Source organism: Balaenoptera ricei, chromosome 12 (assembly GCF_028023285.1).
Source record: "Balaenoptera ricei isolate mBalRic1 chromosome 12, mBalRic1.hap2, whole genome shotgun sequence".
In the NCBI taxonomy this organism is placed as follows: Eukaryota; Metazoa; Chordata; class Mammalia; order Artiodactyla; family Balaenopteridae; genus Balaenoptera; species Balaenoptera ricei.
Genome location: NC_082650.1, coordinates 58464034 through 58480744, shown reverse-complemented (window position 1 = coordinate 58480744; position 16711 = coordinate 58464034). Strand labels below are relative to the sequence as shown.

Genomic DNA, 16711 nt, shown 5'->3' with positions numbered 1-16711 from the left:
ACTGCTGTTTTTTAAAAAACAGCATAGGGCCAGTTCCTTCATATACTATATTAAATGGCTCATTCCTTCATATGCACAGTTCATGGACCTTTAGGCCTATTACATCCACAACCAATTATAAGGACAAGACAGAAGTGAATTATGAGACCAGCTACAGAGTTTAAGAGATTAATATTCACATTTGATAAGAATTTGACCAGAGATCTGAAAACTTACTCAGATGATCTAGAGGTAAATTACTGGATTAAATTACAAAATTAATTGAGGCAGGTATCTTAGGAACAGAAAAGTTAACAAAGGATTCAATATCATAGCTCTGTTTGTCCTCTTTGACAATACATTTATAAGTGCTTAAGATAAGTATTCCCATAGCAAACATCAATATGCCCATTCCCCTTCTTGGTGTAACACCAAAAAAGATAAAACTTGCCATTTTTAAAAATGCACACAAGGACTTCGGTGGTGGTCCAGTGGTTAAGAATCAGCCTTCCAATGCAGGGGACGCGGGTTAGATCCCTGGTCGCGGAACTAAGATCCCGCATGCTGCAGGGCAACTAAGCCTGCGCAACCCAACTAGAGAGCCCACGCACCAAACTACTGAGCCTGCGCGCCACGAGAGAAGCCCGCGTGCCAAAACAAAGACCCAATGCAGCCAAAAACAAACAAAAAAAAGCACACAGAATTGAGAAAAAGAATGCCAGGGCTTCCCTGGTGGCGCAGTGGTTGAGAATCTGCCTGCTAATGCAGGGGACACGGGTTCGAGCCCTGGTCTGGGAAGATCCCACATGCCGCGGAGCAACTAAGCCCGTGAGCCACAACTACTGAGCCTGCGCGTCTGGAGCCTGTGCTCCGCAACAGAGAGGCCGCTATAGTGAGAGGGCCGCGCACCGCGATGAAGAGTGGCCCCCGCTTGCCGCAACTAGAGAAAGCCCTCGCACAGAAACGAAGACCCAACATAGCAATCAATCAATCAATCAATAAAATAAATCTTTAAAAAAAAAAAAGAATGCCAAATATTTGCCCGTATCTTATAACGGTTTTCATCTAAAACGTTTACCTGTAAGTCAGTCACTTCTTCATTATAATTATCTTGCTTGGTGACATTTGAAAAGGAGCGCAAGGCTCCCGTGAGACGAGGTAAAGCCATCTATTATTCAATCAGTGATCCATACAACAAGAAACCTGAAACTGAAACAAAACAAGATGATATTTATCTGTAGAGAGAGGTGGGAGAGGTAATCAAATTCAACAAATTAGCTTGTATAAGAAAAAAAGAAACCAATTAGTTAAAAAGCAATTGCTACCAATGTTGAAAAATTCTCCTGACACATTTTCTACCCAAGTAGTTTATTTAATAATGCATTGGCTTATAGGTGAGAAAGAAACAGACAAAAAAACCCCCCCTTGTTTGTGGGTACTACCATAACATTCCTTCAAATGAATTCTACTGATTCCTAAGTACAGGCATCAAATACTGTATTACTACAGCCAATAATATTGAGAGAGATAAAAGCACCTGCCCATCTCTTCTCCAATTTCATTTTACACTCACTGATTTCATTTCACATTATCCCTTACTTTCAGTCTCACTGGCTTTTTCTCTTCTTAAAGTATCAAGCATGTTTCCACCTACTTGCATTTGCATTACTTGGAATGCTCTTCTGATCCTCATACAGCTGACTCCTTGACACAAAAGTCTTGGCTTAAAAGACACCTCCCGAGATGGGGCCTTTCTTGACCACTCAATCTTAGACAGGGCAGCTACCCAGTTACTGTCTATCACAGTACAAAATTTCAATTATTTTTATAAGCACTAATTAATATTTGACATTCTTTTATTTACTTATTTATATATTGTCTTACCCCACGAAGAGTAAGCTTCATGACAAAAAAGACCTTCATTTCACTGATCTCCCCGCTTCATGACAAAAAAGACCTTCATTTCACTGATCTCCCCTAGCAAACAGAACAGTACTAAAATATTTTTGGCACTCAGTAATTATTTGGTTAATAATAAAAGGAAGAAAAATGGAGAAAAGGAGACCATGGTAACAGGGAGACTGAAGAATGAGAAAAGAATCAGAGCAGCTGAGGAAGGGGAGAATTCCCAGGGAAAGAAGGAAGTCAGGTAATCTGATCTAATCTCCTTGTTTATATGCTAACAACTAAACAACTAATCTTTTGGCAAATAGACTAATTATATTTACTATGAGGGGAGTCCTCATCTATGGAATACTCTTAGAGGGTTATCCTGGTTTAAGATAGCTTATTACAACAAAACTACAATGTTTATAAGGCATGGCTCCCTGGAGAATGTCACATAAGCTATGTAAGTCCCCAGGACAGTTCTCAAATAGGGATGATTTTGCCCCCGTTGGGACATTTGGCAATATCTGGTGACACTCTGGGACATCACATCTGGGGGGTTGGGAGGGTACTACTGTTTTCTGGTGGGTAGAGGCCAGTGATGCTGCTAAACATACTAGAAGGCACAGGACAGCCTCCTCACAGCAAAGCATTATCTAGCCCCAAATGTCAATAGTGCAGAGCATATAAAAACCTACTCTAGAGTCTAAAATAGAGATGTTTTATAACCCAAACACTTCTCACAGTGTGAAAAGACCAACAAAACTCAATTAAGAGACCTCACTAATTGTTTGGGCCAAAGAGCATGTGTCCATTGTGAGACTGAAAGAAAGAACAACTAGGGGGACATATAGGATGTCTCAGGCCACTCCCTGTTTCTGCTCTTCTTGATTGCATATACCCTTTGAAGTTATTACAAAGCTTAATACTTGGAAAAATCTCTGGCTCCTATATTAGTGTAATTAGGTATAAAATAACTGTATGAAATGTTTAACAAAATAAGAGAGAATTTAAAAATAATGAAGAATAATAAAATGACTAGCAAATTTGAAAATATAACTTTTAAAAATAAAAATATATACTTGTTAAATTAAAAACAATCAATATATGAGTTAAACAATAGATTAAATACAGTGAAAAGTGGTGATCTGAAAGAGGGATCTGAAGAAATAACCCAGTATGCTGTTACAACTAGACAAAGTATACATTAAGTAGATCAAAGAGAAACAAGTCCAAATATATCGATACTCACAATAAATGTAAATGAATTAATCTTAACACCCAAAAGATTGACAGACTGAATTACTAAACAGTAATCAAGTAAACACTAGAGCTATACCTAAAATAGGACAGAGAAAGGTTGAAAGTTAAGAGATAGAATAAGAACCTCCTGTAAATAATAACCAAAAGTATCTGGTGGCTATATCAATAGTACCAGATCAGACAAAATAGACTCTAAAAACGAAAGGTATTATTAGGGATGGGGGGAAAAAAACACAAAACACTTCTCTACATAATAATGAAAGATACAGCTCACTGAGAAGGTATAAAACTTTTGAATTTGCATGCCCTGATGGAATAGCCTCAAAATAATTAAAACAAATAGACCTCCAAAAGAAAGTAACAAGTCCAACATCAAAGTGAAAGTTCAATAATTGATCAACTATTGATAGGTCAAATCAACAAAAATTCAACAAAAAATAGGGAACTTGAGCCGTGAAATTAGTAAATTTAACCTAACATATATGAAAATATATATTCTTTTCAAGTACACTTGTAACAATTTTAAATGGTCTATGTATGCGAGGCCATAAAGTAAATCTCAACAAATTTCAAAAAATAAGTATCATATAGATCAGGGGTCAACAAACTTTGCAGAAAGAGAGTAAATACTTAGGTTTGGCAGGCCACAGGCAGTCTCTGCTGTATAATCTTTGCTTTTTTTTTTTTCTTTAAAAAAACAAAACAAACAAACAAAAAAACACCATTCTTGGGCTCAGTGTGACCAAATTAGTCTGCTGACCCCTGATATAGCTCATATTTTCTGAGCAAAATACAATTAGATTAGAAATCAGAAACACAAAAGATTAAAAAACATAGATGATTGCATTACAAATCTGTAAGGAAATGGTATGAGAATGGCTGGGGCAAAAAAACGGCTGGATTATCCACACCACACTGAAGAACTTTAATCAGAAAAGTAAAATGATCCAATTTGCAAATAAACTCCCCAGCTAGCTGACTTTAAATTTCAAGTATCCATTGGGAATGAATTTAGGAGAGCATTTCTGGAAACGAGATGATTCAGAGAACCACATCTGGATTTTTCTAACACTAGATAACACACTTTCTGGAGCATTTGGAAGAAGAAATGAAAGCAGCAGTCAGTGGACAGCAAAGAGACTCTCAAAGTTTAGTGTGCATCAAAGTCACCGGAGGGGGCTTCCCTGGTGGCGCAGTGGTTAAGAATCCGCCTGCCAATGCAGGGTACATGGGTTCGAGCCCTGGTCCGGGAAGATCCCACATGCCGCGGAGCAACTAAGTCCGTGCACCACAACTACTGAGCCTGCGCTCTAGACCCCGCGAGCCACTACTGAGCCCGTGTTCCACAACTACTGAAGCCCGCCTGCCTAGAGCCCATGCTTCGTAACAAGTGAAGCCACCGCAATGAGAAGCCTGCACACCGCAATGAAGAGTAGCCCCCACTCGCCGCAACTAGAGAAAGCCCGCACACAGCAACAAAGACCCAACGTTGCCAAAAATAAATAAATAAACAAAATTAAAAAAAAAAAAAAAAGTCACCGGAGGGCTTCTCAAATTGCTAAGCCCCATCTCCCTATTCTTCACCTCCAAGTTTCTGATTCAGCAGATCAGATGGCACTGAGATGGGGCACAAAAATTTTGTATTTCCAACAAATTCTGCAGTGATGCAGCAGGTCAAGGACCATACTTTGAGAACCAGTTTTAGAGATAGTATCTTTTATTCTGAAGTCACCATTCAATTTGTCTCAAGTCAATAGTAACCAAGGAGTTTCCACCTATATTAAGAATTTGGTGGCTTGAGTTAGGTTGCACAATCTGCTTCTCAGCAGTCTTTCTCAACAAGGTCTTACTGAAAGTGAACTGAATGACTTTTTTCTCAATTATCCTACAGATGGAACATAGTTAATATCATCCATTGAGAAGTAAAGCATACAATGTATGCCTTAGGGCACTGGAATTTAAATCCTCTACCTAGATTGAGAGAATTCTATTCAAAGACAAGAACGCTATTCATGATGACTGACATTAAGTCAGAAGTCTTTAAAGAAAGGTCTTGACACTAAACTGAACAGTATTCGGCCTCGGAACCTACTTTTTAACCACACACGTTAGTGCTTTCAAAATGTAGAATCAGAACAAGAGACATGGGATATATGGACTATTCTGCCTCAGGCAAGGTCTTAAGCATTAACAAGTATTTGGGACCACTACTTTCATCATTTTGACATATCTCACAATAATTTGAATGTCCTGTCCCTCTCTTTAAAAAGCAGGCAGTAAGATTTCATTGATTTTTACTCTAATTCACAAACCTAACAAACCTTAACAAAACAAGATACCACTCACACTGAAACTCTAAGAAGAGTTCTAACAATGGGGTCTGGTAATGAGTCACACTGTTATACACTGCACTAACAGGAAACTCTAAAGCTTCCTGAGGGCTCATCAAAATAATCAGTATGAATTATACTTGTCAAAAAAAATGAAGTAAAGCACATTACTTGGTTTTCTAATTTGGTTTTATCTATTTTCTTCCTCCAGTTAAATGACCAACACTGTAAACTGTAACAGCTCATTTCCTCATAGTCACCTATAAATCATTTATTCACAAATACTTGAGTATCTCCTATCTAGTAGGAACTGTGCTAGGCACTGAGTATAAATAAGGCTTACAGAACTCTATTCTTCAAAACTCATTGTATTCTGTACCAGTAAAAAGATCACCAACATTTAAGGGTACCTGAAATGTATAAAGGTCAAAATGAGAAAGCCAATTTTAAATCTTTGGTTATTCATTTAATCAGCAAATATCTATAGATCACCTACAATATATTAGATACACTGCAAGGATCTAGAGATTAAAAGAAAAACATTTTTGGTATGACTGCAGCTGCCCTAAATAACAAGTTTACAGTATGGTTGAAAAGAAAGAAAAATAGTTGCAATAATTGTGCAGATACAACTGCAGGAAGACAAGGGAGAAAACACCCAAGAGGGTGAGAAGGAAGGTAGATAAGAAGGAAGGAAATTGAGATTTAAAGGACTTGAATGAGCTGGCCTGGTGGGGAAGAAAAGGTTATTCCAAGGTAGACATATAAAGAAGAAAACTAAAATAACAAATTATTGCTTAAAAAATCCCTATATAATAGTGCATTTGGAGACTCATGAAATAAGACTAAAGATGTAAGCAGAGATCCAACAACATGTCTCAATTTAAGCATTTTTTATCCTCATAAAAAAATTTAACATATCGTACAAAAATGACTCAAATTTAAGTGTAGTGAACAGATGAAAGGTGGGGTCAAATTGAAGACAAGCAAACCAGTTGGAAAGTTTTTTCAAGAAACCAGGTGAGAGACAGAGGATACAACTGAGGCAGGGAAAGGCAGAAAAGGATGGATCTGAGAGATACTTATATTTGGGAGATAGAATAAATTCACGGGGCAGGATGTGAAGATCAAGGGGAAAGGGGCAGGACACCCATATTTCTGGTTCAGGAGAAGCAGAACAGCAGAGTGTATGGGTATAGAGGGCATACTGGAAGACGAAAGATGATTAATTCTGCTTTGGAAAGTTTTGATCATGGGCCATCAAGTGGGATATACAGTTTGGGGTTTCCTATCATAGGTCTGGGCTGGAAGTACAGAATTTAGTGTTATCACTTCAACGTAGTTAAAAGCACGGATGAACATATTCCTTTAAGTCAAATTATTTATATATATAAACCTGTGGACCCTCTCCCTAAGAAAATAGACATATACACATATAAACATTTTGTAATTCATTTCAGAGGCTGCATGAATGCCATGAAACCTATCCATGTACCCCGAAAAACCTCTTGAGAGTAGACAGTACAGGGTCAAGGACAGAGTCCTAAGAGATCAGCAAAGAGCTGTCATATGAAGAAAGTGGTATCACATGAAAAAAGAAAGTTTCAAATGTTATGCTACAGGGTCCAGTGTACTTAGCCATTCTCAAGCCTTAGATGACTTTAGTACACATAGTTTCAAAAAAAATGGTCAGAGAAAGAAAATTTCAGTGGGTGAAAGATAAATGGAGGGCTTCCCTGGTGGCACAGTGGTTAAGAATCCGCCTGCCAACAAAGGGGACATGGGTTCGAGCCCTGGTCCGGGAAGATCCCCCATGCTGCAGGGCAACTAAGCCCGTGAGCCACAACTACTGAGCCTGCACTCTAGAGCCCGCGAGCCACAACTACTGAAGCCCGCGCACCTAGAGCCCGTGCTCCACAACAAGAGAAGCCACCACAATGAGAAGCCCGTGCACCACAAGAAGAGTAGCCCCTGCTCGCCACAACTAGAGAAAGCCACGCGCAGCAACAAAGACCCAACGCAGCCAAAAATAAAAATAAAAATAAATAAATTTATTTAAAGAAAAGATAAACAGAGAGGGAGGAAATGGGGAAATAAAATGGGTACTAGCTACTCTTTCAAGAAACTTGGTTGAAAAGAAAAGGAGAAGAGGCAAGAAATAGCGAAATGCATGCGGTTGAGAGTTTTTAGAAATACAGGAGAGAGTTGAGCACAATTCTATAATCAGAGGAGAGCCAATAGAGAAAGAGAGAGGTTGAATAACCAGAAGAAAGACTGATTTAGGGGAGTAGGCTCCCTGAGAATGCAGGAGAGAGAATCATGGTTCTAGAGATAAGCCTTGGATGGAAGGATGAGCATGGAGGGATGGATGAGTCAAAGTGCAGATATGTTTGTAATATGGGAAGCAGAAGGTGAATGGGGGAGAAAAAATATGGTAAAAGAGAGTTCCACCAAAATGACTCCTATTTTCTTTGAGATCTGCCAAGACTATTCAAAAGAAGATGAGATGGAATTTTTAAAGACAGAGGCAAAAGTTTAACCTTACCACCAAAAATGACAGGAAATTGATTAATAAACCATAAAAGGATTTTTCAGGTGGCACATGAATGCTCATCTCATACCGGAAACCATAAATTTAGAATGGCAACAATCTGGCAAAGGAATGAAGGTTGGTATTATAGAGGGTTAAGGCTTTATAACACAGGGACAGTAGGAGGACAGTGGAGCCTAAATAATGCGAATGATTAAGTGCTGGATTTGAGATCCAAAGGAAAGGAAAAAACATTCACCTAGGTCTTAAAGATACAACGTCATAATGTTTATGGTTAAAATTTCTTATATATGAGACACAGTGAATGCTCATCAAGATAAACTGGCCTGCAAAGCAATTGTTACCACAGTAATTTTTATTCCACATTTAGTATGGCCTACTAAATGACAAATGTACACATAAAAAATCCCTCAGAACAAATATAATTGCTAAAAGACTGAAACCCTAAAAGTCAATTTTTTCCTGTTGGCCTGAAGTACCCCCCACTATGGTTATCTGAATGAATCTTTACAGTGTTGATTAGATATATGTACAGATAAAAAGGAACTGTCTCGAAGAAGTTAAAAAAAAAAAAAAAAAGTTAACTGCCCTTTTTAACATTCAAATAGGGAAGATAAAAATTTGACAGTAATACATTTCTCTTTGTGAAATGATATTAACCAATAATGAGTAAGCTAGAATTCTAGTACACATTATTTTGAAGTATCACATAAAAAATTGTAAGATTTATTCTTCATATTCCAAACCTGTGTTTCTCAACTCTAAAAAGGGTCTAACAGATTGATAGCAACTTTAGGAAAATATAATTACAGTATTTTTAATTATAAAAAATTAACAAAAATTCCAGAAGAGACAAACCATATTTCCTAATGAGTATAAAGCCAAGCAATTACTTGTTGATGATCATGGATACCAGGTAATTATTAGGAAGAAAAAAAAAAGTAAAAGGGATATAATGTAGGTAAGGAATAAAAACACTGAAAAGACGGAGTAGCCTATGAATGGAGTAAAAATTAGAATTTAAAATTTCAATACTTAAAATAGAATTATATGCCCACAAACCATATCGTTAAAAAAAGTAAGCTAAAATATTTATATTTTAATTCACCAGTTTAAAAAATCGAGTCGTGGGCTTCACTGGTGGCGCAGTGGTTGGGAATCTGCCTGCCAGTGCAGGCGACACGGGTTCGAGCCCTGGTCCGGGAAGATCCCACATGCCACGGGGCAACGAAGCCCGAGCACCACAACTACTGAGCCTGTGCTCTAGAGCCCACGAGCCACAACTACTGAAGCCCACGCACCTACAGCCCGTGCTCCGCAACAAGAGAAGCCTCCACAATGAGAAGCCTGTGCACCGCAACGAAGAGTGGCCCCCGCTCGCCACAACTAGAGAAAGCCCGCGTGCAGCAACGAAGACCCAACACAGCCAAAAATAAATAAATAAAATAAATTTATTTTTAAAAAGTTTAAAAAATCAAGTTGTGATATAGTTTACACTGTTTAGATCAGAATTCAGAAAACATCAGCCTTAATAGCCTTAATATATGTAAAACATTATATATATAATCCTCTATTATACCATTTCAAAAGGGGGTGGTTTTTTTCATGGTAAATCCTAAAGAAAATTTTAACTTAATTGTATTGAACTTGTATTCCTTACTTTTATTGTACCTTATTGCCACCAATTGGTTAATGTAGTGGAGTCACATTACAGGTGCATTTAATTATTTGAATCAATCAAACACAAGAGGCCAAATATAAGGCATAGACAGACATAAACAGTAATATTAGAGATTCTGCCCACTATTTCATGTACTCAATACATGCTCTAGAGTGAATGGGGTGAGCAACAAGGATATGATGCTCTCTTAATCTGTTTCACTCACTACATGCATATCAAACTGAGAATCTTGCTGCACTGCATGACTCCAATGTTTAAACCTAAGTTCCCTTTTAAAAAAATATACAACATGGCCATTAAACACAAGCCAACTTTTTCATCTGGTGCACTCTCAGAAACTGTGATATGTTCCAAGTTTGGAGGAAAAACGTGGCTGCATACAACATATTGAGAGACAGTATGTTGTGACAACCTGGTGTCCTCCTAAAGAATTTTCAAGGGAAATTTTAACTATTTATAGTTTCCAGCCAACAAGTTCACTTTAGATCCTAACTCATTCTTAAGCAAGAAGCAACTGCTCTTGAATAGTTTCCAATCAAATTAGAAAACACACTCAGAGCATGGAGAACAGAGAAAGCAAGGGAAGGATGATTAAGTATATACATATATACTTTTTATATAAATCAAAATCTATAATGGCTTGTTAAGAATAAAATTTATATAAATGAGATTGTTGTTCTCTAACTTTTCCCTCCAATTACTTACTTATATTAACTCCAGGTTTCCCATCCAAAGGTGGGGGAGAAAACCTAGCCAGGCTCATAACTATAAACCAGAGTCTACAGAAGACCCCCACGGTTATATTAATTTTACTTTTAACAAAGGATAAGAAAAGTTTTCTTTTAAATGTTCTTGGGATAATAAGTGGCTAGAATAACATATCAGCACAGATGAGAACAAGAACAGTCAGAAAGAACACCCCACAAGGAACAAACAAGCACACAATATGGTAGAGAACACATGGAGAAGACCCACAACATACAAGGCAGTACATATTTTCATTCCAGTGAAAAAGGTCTGGGGCCAGATTAGCTGAGAAAGGCAACATTCTCATTCCATCCCAATCTATGGGCCTCTTAAAGACAGACCCAAGGAATTTGTGCCTGTCCCCTAATAAGCCCTGAAAAGATTAATTTGAATTGAAACCTCTCAGGAGGTACCCTCATACACCAAACCAAAACTCAAGTGATGCTCTGGAGCAAGCCTTAGCTGTTTAGAGAAAGAATTATCATGACCTTGTACACTTACTTGTTCCTCTGTACCACAATTATAAGGAACACCACTACATTCCCGAATATGAGCTCTGGTGACCTTTTAGAAATCTGATGCAAGTTTTTATACTCAAACAACTAGGACTATACACTCCAAATCCAAAAAAGCATTTATCAAAGGATATGATGGCTTTGATCTTTACTTACTGCTTTATGCAGAGTAAATTCTTTTTTTTTTTAACATCTTTATTGGAGCATAATAGCTTTACAATGGTGTGTTAGTTTCTGCTGTATAACAAAGTGAATCAGTTATATGTATACATATATCCCCATATCCCCTCCCTGTTGCGACTCCCTCCCACACTTCCTATCCCACCCCTCTAGGTGGTCACAAAACACCGAGCTGATCTCCCTGTGCTATGTGGCTGCTTCCCACCAGCTATCTATTTTACATTTGATAATGTATATATGTCCATGCAACTCTCTCATTTCAACCCAGTTTACCCTTCCCCCTCCCCATGTCCTCAAGTCCATTCTCTGTCTCTGTCTTTATTCCTTTCCTGTCCCTAGGTTCTTCAGAACTACTTTTTTTTTTTGGATTCTATATATATGTATTAGCATACAGTAAATGGTTTTCTCTGTCTGACTTACTTCACTCTGTATGACAGACTCTAGGTTCATCCACCTCACTACAAATAACTCAATTTCATTTCTATTTATGGTTGAGTAATATTCCATTGTATATATGTGCCACATCTTCTTTATCCATTCATCTGTCGATGGACACTTAGGTTGCTTCCATGTCCTGGCTACTGTAAATAGTGCTGCAATGAACATTGTGGTACATGACCCTTCCTGAATTATGGTTTTCTCAGGGTATATGCCCAGTACTGGGATTGCTGGGTCGTATGGTAGCTCTATTTTTAGTTTTTTAAGGAACCTCCATACTGTTCTCCATAGTGGCTGTATCAATTTACATTCCCACCAACTGTGCGAGAGGGTTTCCTTTTCTCCACACTCTCTCCAGCATTTATTGTTTGTAGACTTTCTGATGACGGCCATTCTGACCAGTGTGAGGTGATACCTCATTGTAGTTTTGATTTGCACTTCTCTAATGATTAGTGATGTTGAGTATCCTTTCATGTATTTGATGGCAATCTGTATATCTTCTTTGGAGAAATGTCTATTTAGTCTTCTGCCCATTTTTGGATTGTTTTTTTTTTTTTTTTTTGATATTGAGCTGCATGAGCTGCTTGTCTATTTTGGACATTAATCCTTTGTCAGTTGCTTCATTTACAAATATTTTCTCCCATTCTGAGGGTTCTCTTTTCATCTTGTTTATGGTTTCCTTTGCTGTGCAAAAGCTTTTAAATTTCATTAGGTCTCATTTGTTTATTTTTGTTTTTATTTCCCTCTCTCTAGGAGGTGGGTGAAAAAGGATCTTGCTGTGATTTATATCATGAGTATTCTGCCTATGTTTTCCTCTAAGAGTTTGATAGTGTCTGGCCTTACATTTAGGTCTTTAATCCATTTTGAGTTTATTTTTGTGTATGGTGTTAGGGAGTGTACTAATTTCATTCTTTTACATGTAGCTGTCCAGCTTTCCCAGCACCACTTATTGAAAAGGCTTTCTTTTCTCCATTGTTTATTCTTGACTCCTTTATCAAAGATGAAGTAACCATAGGTGCATGGGTTTATCTCTGGGCTTTCTATCCTGTTCCATTGATCTATATTTCTGTTTTTGTGCCAGTACCATACTGTCTTGATTACCATACCTTTGTAGTATAGTCTGAAGTCAGGGAGCCTGATTCCTCCAGCTCCATTTTTCTTTCTCAAGGTTGCTTTGGCTATTGGGGGTCTTTTGTATCTCCATACAAATTGTGAAATTTTTTTTTCTACTTCTGTGAAAAATGCCATTGGTAGTTTGATAGGGATTACACTGAATCTGTCAATTGCTTTGGGTAGTACAGTCATTTTCACAATGTTGATTTTTCCAATCCAAGGACATGGTGTATCTCTCCATCTGTTTGTATCGTCTTTAATTTCTTTCATCAGTGTCTTATAGTTTTCTGCATACAGGTCTTTTGTCTCCTTAGGTAGGTTTATTCCTAGGTATTTTATTCTTTTTGTTGCAATGGTAAATGGGAGTGTTTCCTTAATTTCTCTTTCAGATTTGTTATCATTAGTATATGGGAATGCAAGAGTTTTCTGTGCATTACTTTTGTATCCTGCTACTTTACCAAATTCATTGATTAGCTCTAGTAGTTTTCTGGTAGCATCTTTAGGATTCTCTATGTATAGTATCATGTGATCTGCAAACAGTGACAGTTTTATTTCTTCTTTTCCGATTTGATTTCTTTTTCATCTCTGATTGCTGTGGCTAAAACTTCCAAAATGATGTTGAATAACAGTGGTGAGAGTGGGCAACCTTGTCTTGCTCCTGATCTTAGTGAAAATGGTGTCAGTTTTTCACCACTGAGAAGGATGTTGGCTGTGGGTTTGCCATATGCGGCCTTTGTTATGTTGAGGTAAGTTCCCTCTATGACTACTTTCTGGAGGGTTTTTATCATAAATGGGTGTTGAATTTTGTTGAAAGCTTTTCAACAAAAGCTTTGGTTAACTTACTGTGTTTGGGGTCTCCTTTTCACAGACTGTAGGTTCATAGTTCCCATTTTTTTTGGTGTCTGCCCCCAGTGGCTAAGGTTGGTTCAGTGTGTTGTTTAGGCTTCCTGGTGGAGGGGACTGGTGCCTGTGTTCTGGTGGATGAGGCTGGATCTTGCCTTTCTGGTGGGCAGGGCCGTATATGGTGTTGTGTTTTGGGGTGTCTGTGACCGTATTATGATTTTAGGCAACCTCTCTGCTAAAGGGTGGGGTTGTGTTCCTGACTTGCTAGTTGTTTGCAATGGGGTGTCCAGCACTGGAGCTTGCTGGTCATTGAGTGGAGCTGGGTCTTAGTGTTGAGAGGGAGATCTCTAGGAGAGCTCTCGCTGATTGATATTACGAGGGGTCGGGAGATGTCTGGTGGACCAATGTCTTGAACTCGGCTCTCCCACCTCAGAGGCTCAGGGCTGACACCCAGCCGGAGCACCAAGACCCTGTCCGCCACATGGCTCAGAAGAAGAGGGAGAAAAGAAAAAAAAAGAAAGAAAGAAAAAATTAAAAAAAATAAAGTTATTAAAATTAAAAAATATATTATTAAAATAAAATAATAAAGTAATTAATTTAAAAAAAGAAGAGAGCGACCAAACCAATAAACAAATCCACCAATGATAACAAGCACTAAAAACTATACTAAAAAAAAAAAGACAGACAGAACCCTAGGACAAATGGTTAAAGCAAACCTATACAGACCAAATCACACAAAGAAGCATACACACTCACAAAGAGAAAAAGGAAAAAAAAAATATATATATATACATATAAAAGGAAGAGAGCAACCAAATCAATAAACAAATCCACCAATGATAATGAGCTCTAAATAGTAAACTAAGATAAACATAAAACTAGAAACAAATTAGACACAGAAAGCAAACCCCAAGTCTACAGTTGCTCTCAAAGTCCACCGCCTCAGTTTTGGGATGATTCACTGTCTATTGAGATATTCCACAGGTGAAGGGTACATCAAGTTGATTGTGGAGATTTAATCCGCTGCTCCTGAGGTTGCACAGATAGATTTCCCTTTTCTCTTCTTTGTTTGCACAGCTCTTGGGGTTCAGCTTTGGATGTGGCCCTATCTCTGCATGTGGGTCGCCCTCTGGCTTCTGTTCTTCACCCAGACAGGCGGGGGTTAAAAAGCAGCTCATGCGGGGGCTCTGGCTCACTCAGGCTGGGAGGATAGAGGGGTATGGAATGCAGGGTGAGCCTGCGGCAGCAGAGGCCAGCATGACGTTGCATCAGCCTGAGGCGCCCGTGTGTTCTCCTGGGGAAGTTGTCCCTGGATCACGGGACCCTGGCAGTGGCGGGCTGCACCGGCTCCCGGGAGGGGCTGTGTGGAGAGTGACCTGTGCTTGCACACAGGCTTCTTGGTGGCGGCAGCAGCAGCCTTAGCGTCTCATGCCCGTCTCTGGGGTCCGCGCTGACAGCCACAGCTCACACCTGTCTCTGGAGCTCCTTTAGGCGGTGCTCTGAATCCCCTCTCCTCGCGCACCCTAAAACAATCGTCTCTTGACCCTTATGCAGGTCCAGACTTTTTCCTAGACTCCCTCCCAGCTAGCTGTGGTGCACTAGCCCCCTTCCAGCTGTGTTCACACAGCCAACCCCAGTCCTCTCACTGGGACCCGACCTCCAAAGCCCAAGCCTCAGCTCCCAGCCCCCGCCTGCCCCAGTGGGTGAGCAGACAAGCCTCTTGGGCTGGTGAGTGCTGGTCGGCAGTGATCATCTGTGTAGGAATCTCTCCGCTTTGCCCTCTGCACCCCTTTTGCTGCGCTCTCCTCTGTGGCTCCTAAGCTTCCACCCCCCGCCACTCCCCATCTCCGCCAGTGAAGGGGCTTCCTAGTGTGTGGAAACCTTTTCTCCTTCACAGCTCCCTCCCAGATGTGCGGGTCCCGTCCCTATTCTTTTGTCTGTTTCTTCTTTTTTCTTTTGCCCTACCCAGGTACGTGGGGAGTTTCTTGTCTTTTGGGAAGTCGGAGGTCTTCTGCCAGCATTTAGTAGGTGTTCTGTAGGAGTTGTTCCACATGTTGATGTATTTTTGATGTATTTGTGGGGAGGAAGGTGATCTCCACGTCTTACTCCTCCGCCATCTTGAAGGTCGGTGTAGAGGAAATTCTTAAATCACCCTAACACTGACACTGTGTAAAAGAAGTTGGCACATACCTCGTAATAGCAGAATGAAATCTCTACCCCTCTCTCTCAAGTAGAGAAAAACTAGACACTAAAATCAGGACTCAGATGAATTTATGTGGTAAACAAGAAATATAAAAACAGAAAAGTAAATTACTAACTCATTGGACATTATGAATTAGAACAAACACATGCTAAGAATTTTATTGTGCTAATATATTACATGTCATGTATGCTTTATTAATCTTTCTGAAAGAATGTATTGCCATGACCATTATTTAACATTCTGGTCTGAACTGTTTGTTTCAATCTTTATGAATAAAAACGTAATTACTTACAAAAACAGGGTACTTTCTTTCACTTTGTATTAGTCAGAAATGTGCCCTGGCAAATATAGTCCATAAGAATGTTTTCTCTGTGCCTTGTTCTGAGCTGAACTCTCACTTCCCTATCGACTCCATCCTCTGCTATTCACAGTTTCCTAAACTGAAAGATGTCTGAAAGGGTCAGACCCATATCTCTCATTCTTTCTTACATTCTAACTTCTAAGCCATTTTTCTTACCAACATATTATATATACTACAGTTCAGAGAAAAAACAGATTTTGTCAATGATACCTCCCATCTTTTTTAGAATGTAATTACTGAAAGAAACACCATGCTTCAAAAAGCATCAAAACATGAAGAACATTTTTTAAAAATTCATTTTCTCTGATGTCTTAAATATTTCAGGATGTGTGCCCTTAACAAATTTTTAAATAGTAATATAGTCATTCCTCTAAAGATTGCTGGTTAACCATTTTTACAGTAAAGACATTAGGAAAATCATGATTGTTGTTCATTTTTTTTAGAAATGACATCTGTATAGGTTGAACATTGATTTTTTCAATGTTTTATAAAAATTTCCATGTAAGTATAGACCATAAAATAATTAGGTCACTAAGTACTACATGTTGCTTTCTGATCTTAAAAGTACTTTAAAAAAAATTATCTGTACTGCCTAATGTCAATAAGTTATCAAAGTTAAG

At 38.7% G+C, this 16711-nt stretch overlaps 1 protein-coding gene across 3 annotated transcripts in view; it reads right to left on the bottom strand.

The window, feature by feature from the left end:
- The window catches only part of ASCC3 (activating signal cointegrator 1 complex subunit 3), a 324300-nt gene that overhangs the window by 298372 nt on the left and 9217 nt on the right, over window positions 1-16711 (bottom strand). For all 3 annotated transcript variants that reach the window (XM_059941507.1, XM_059941508.1, XM_059941509.1), the window contains exon 2: window positions 1058-1188. In XM_059941507.1, the coding sequence (XP_059797490.1) occupies window positions 1058-1147 (90 nt within the window). In that variant the 5' untranslated portion in view covers window positions 1148-1188. The remainder of the gene's footprint in view (window positions 1-1057; window positions 1189-16711) is intronic.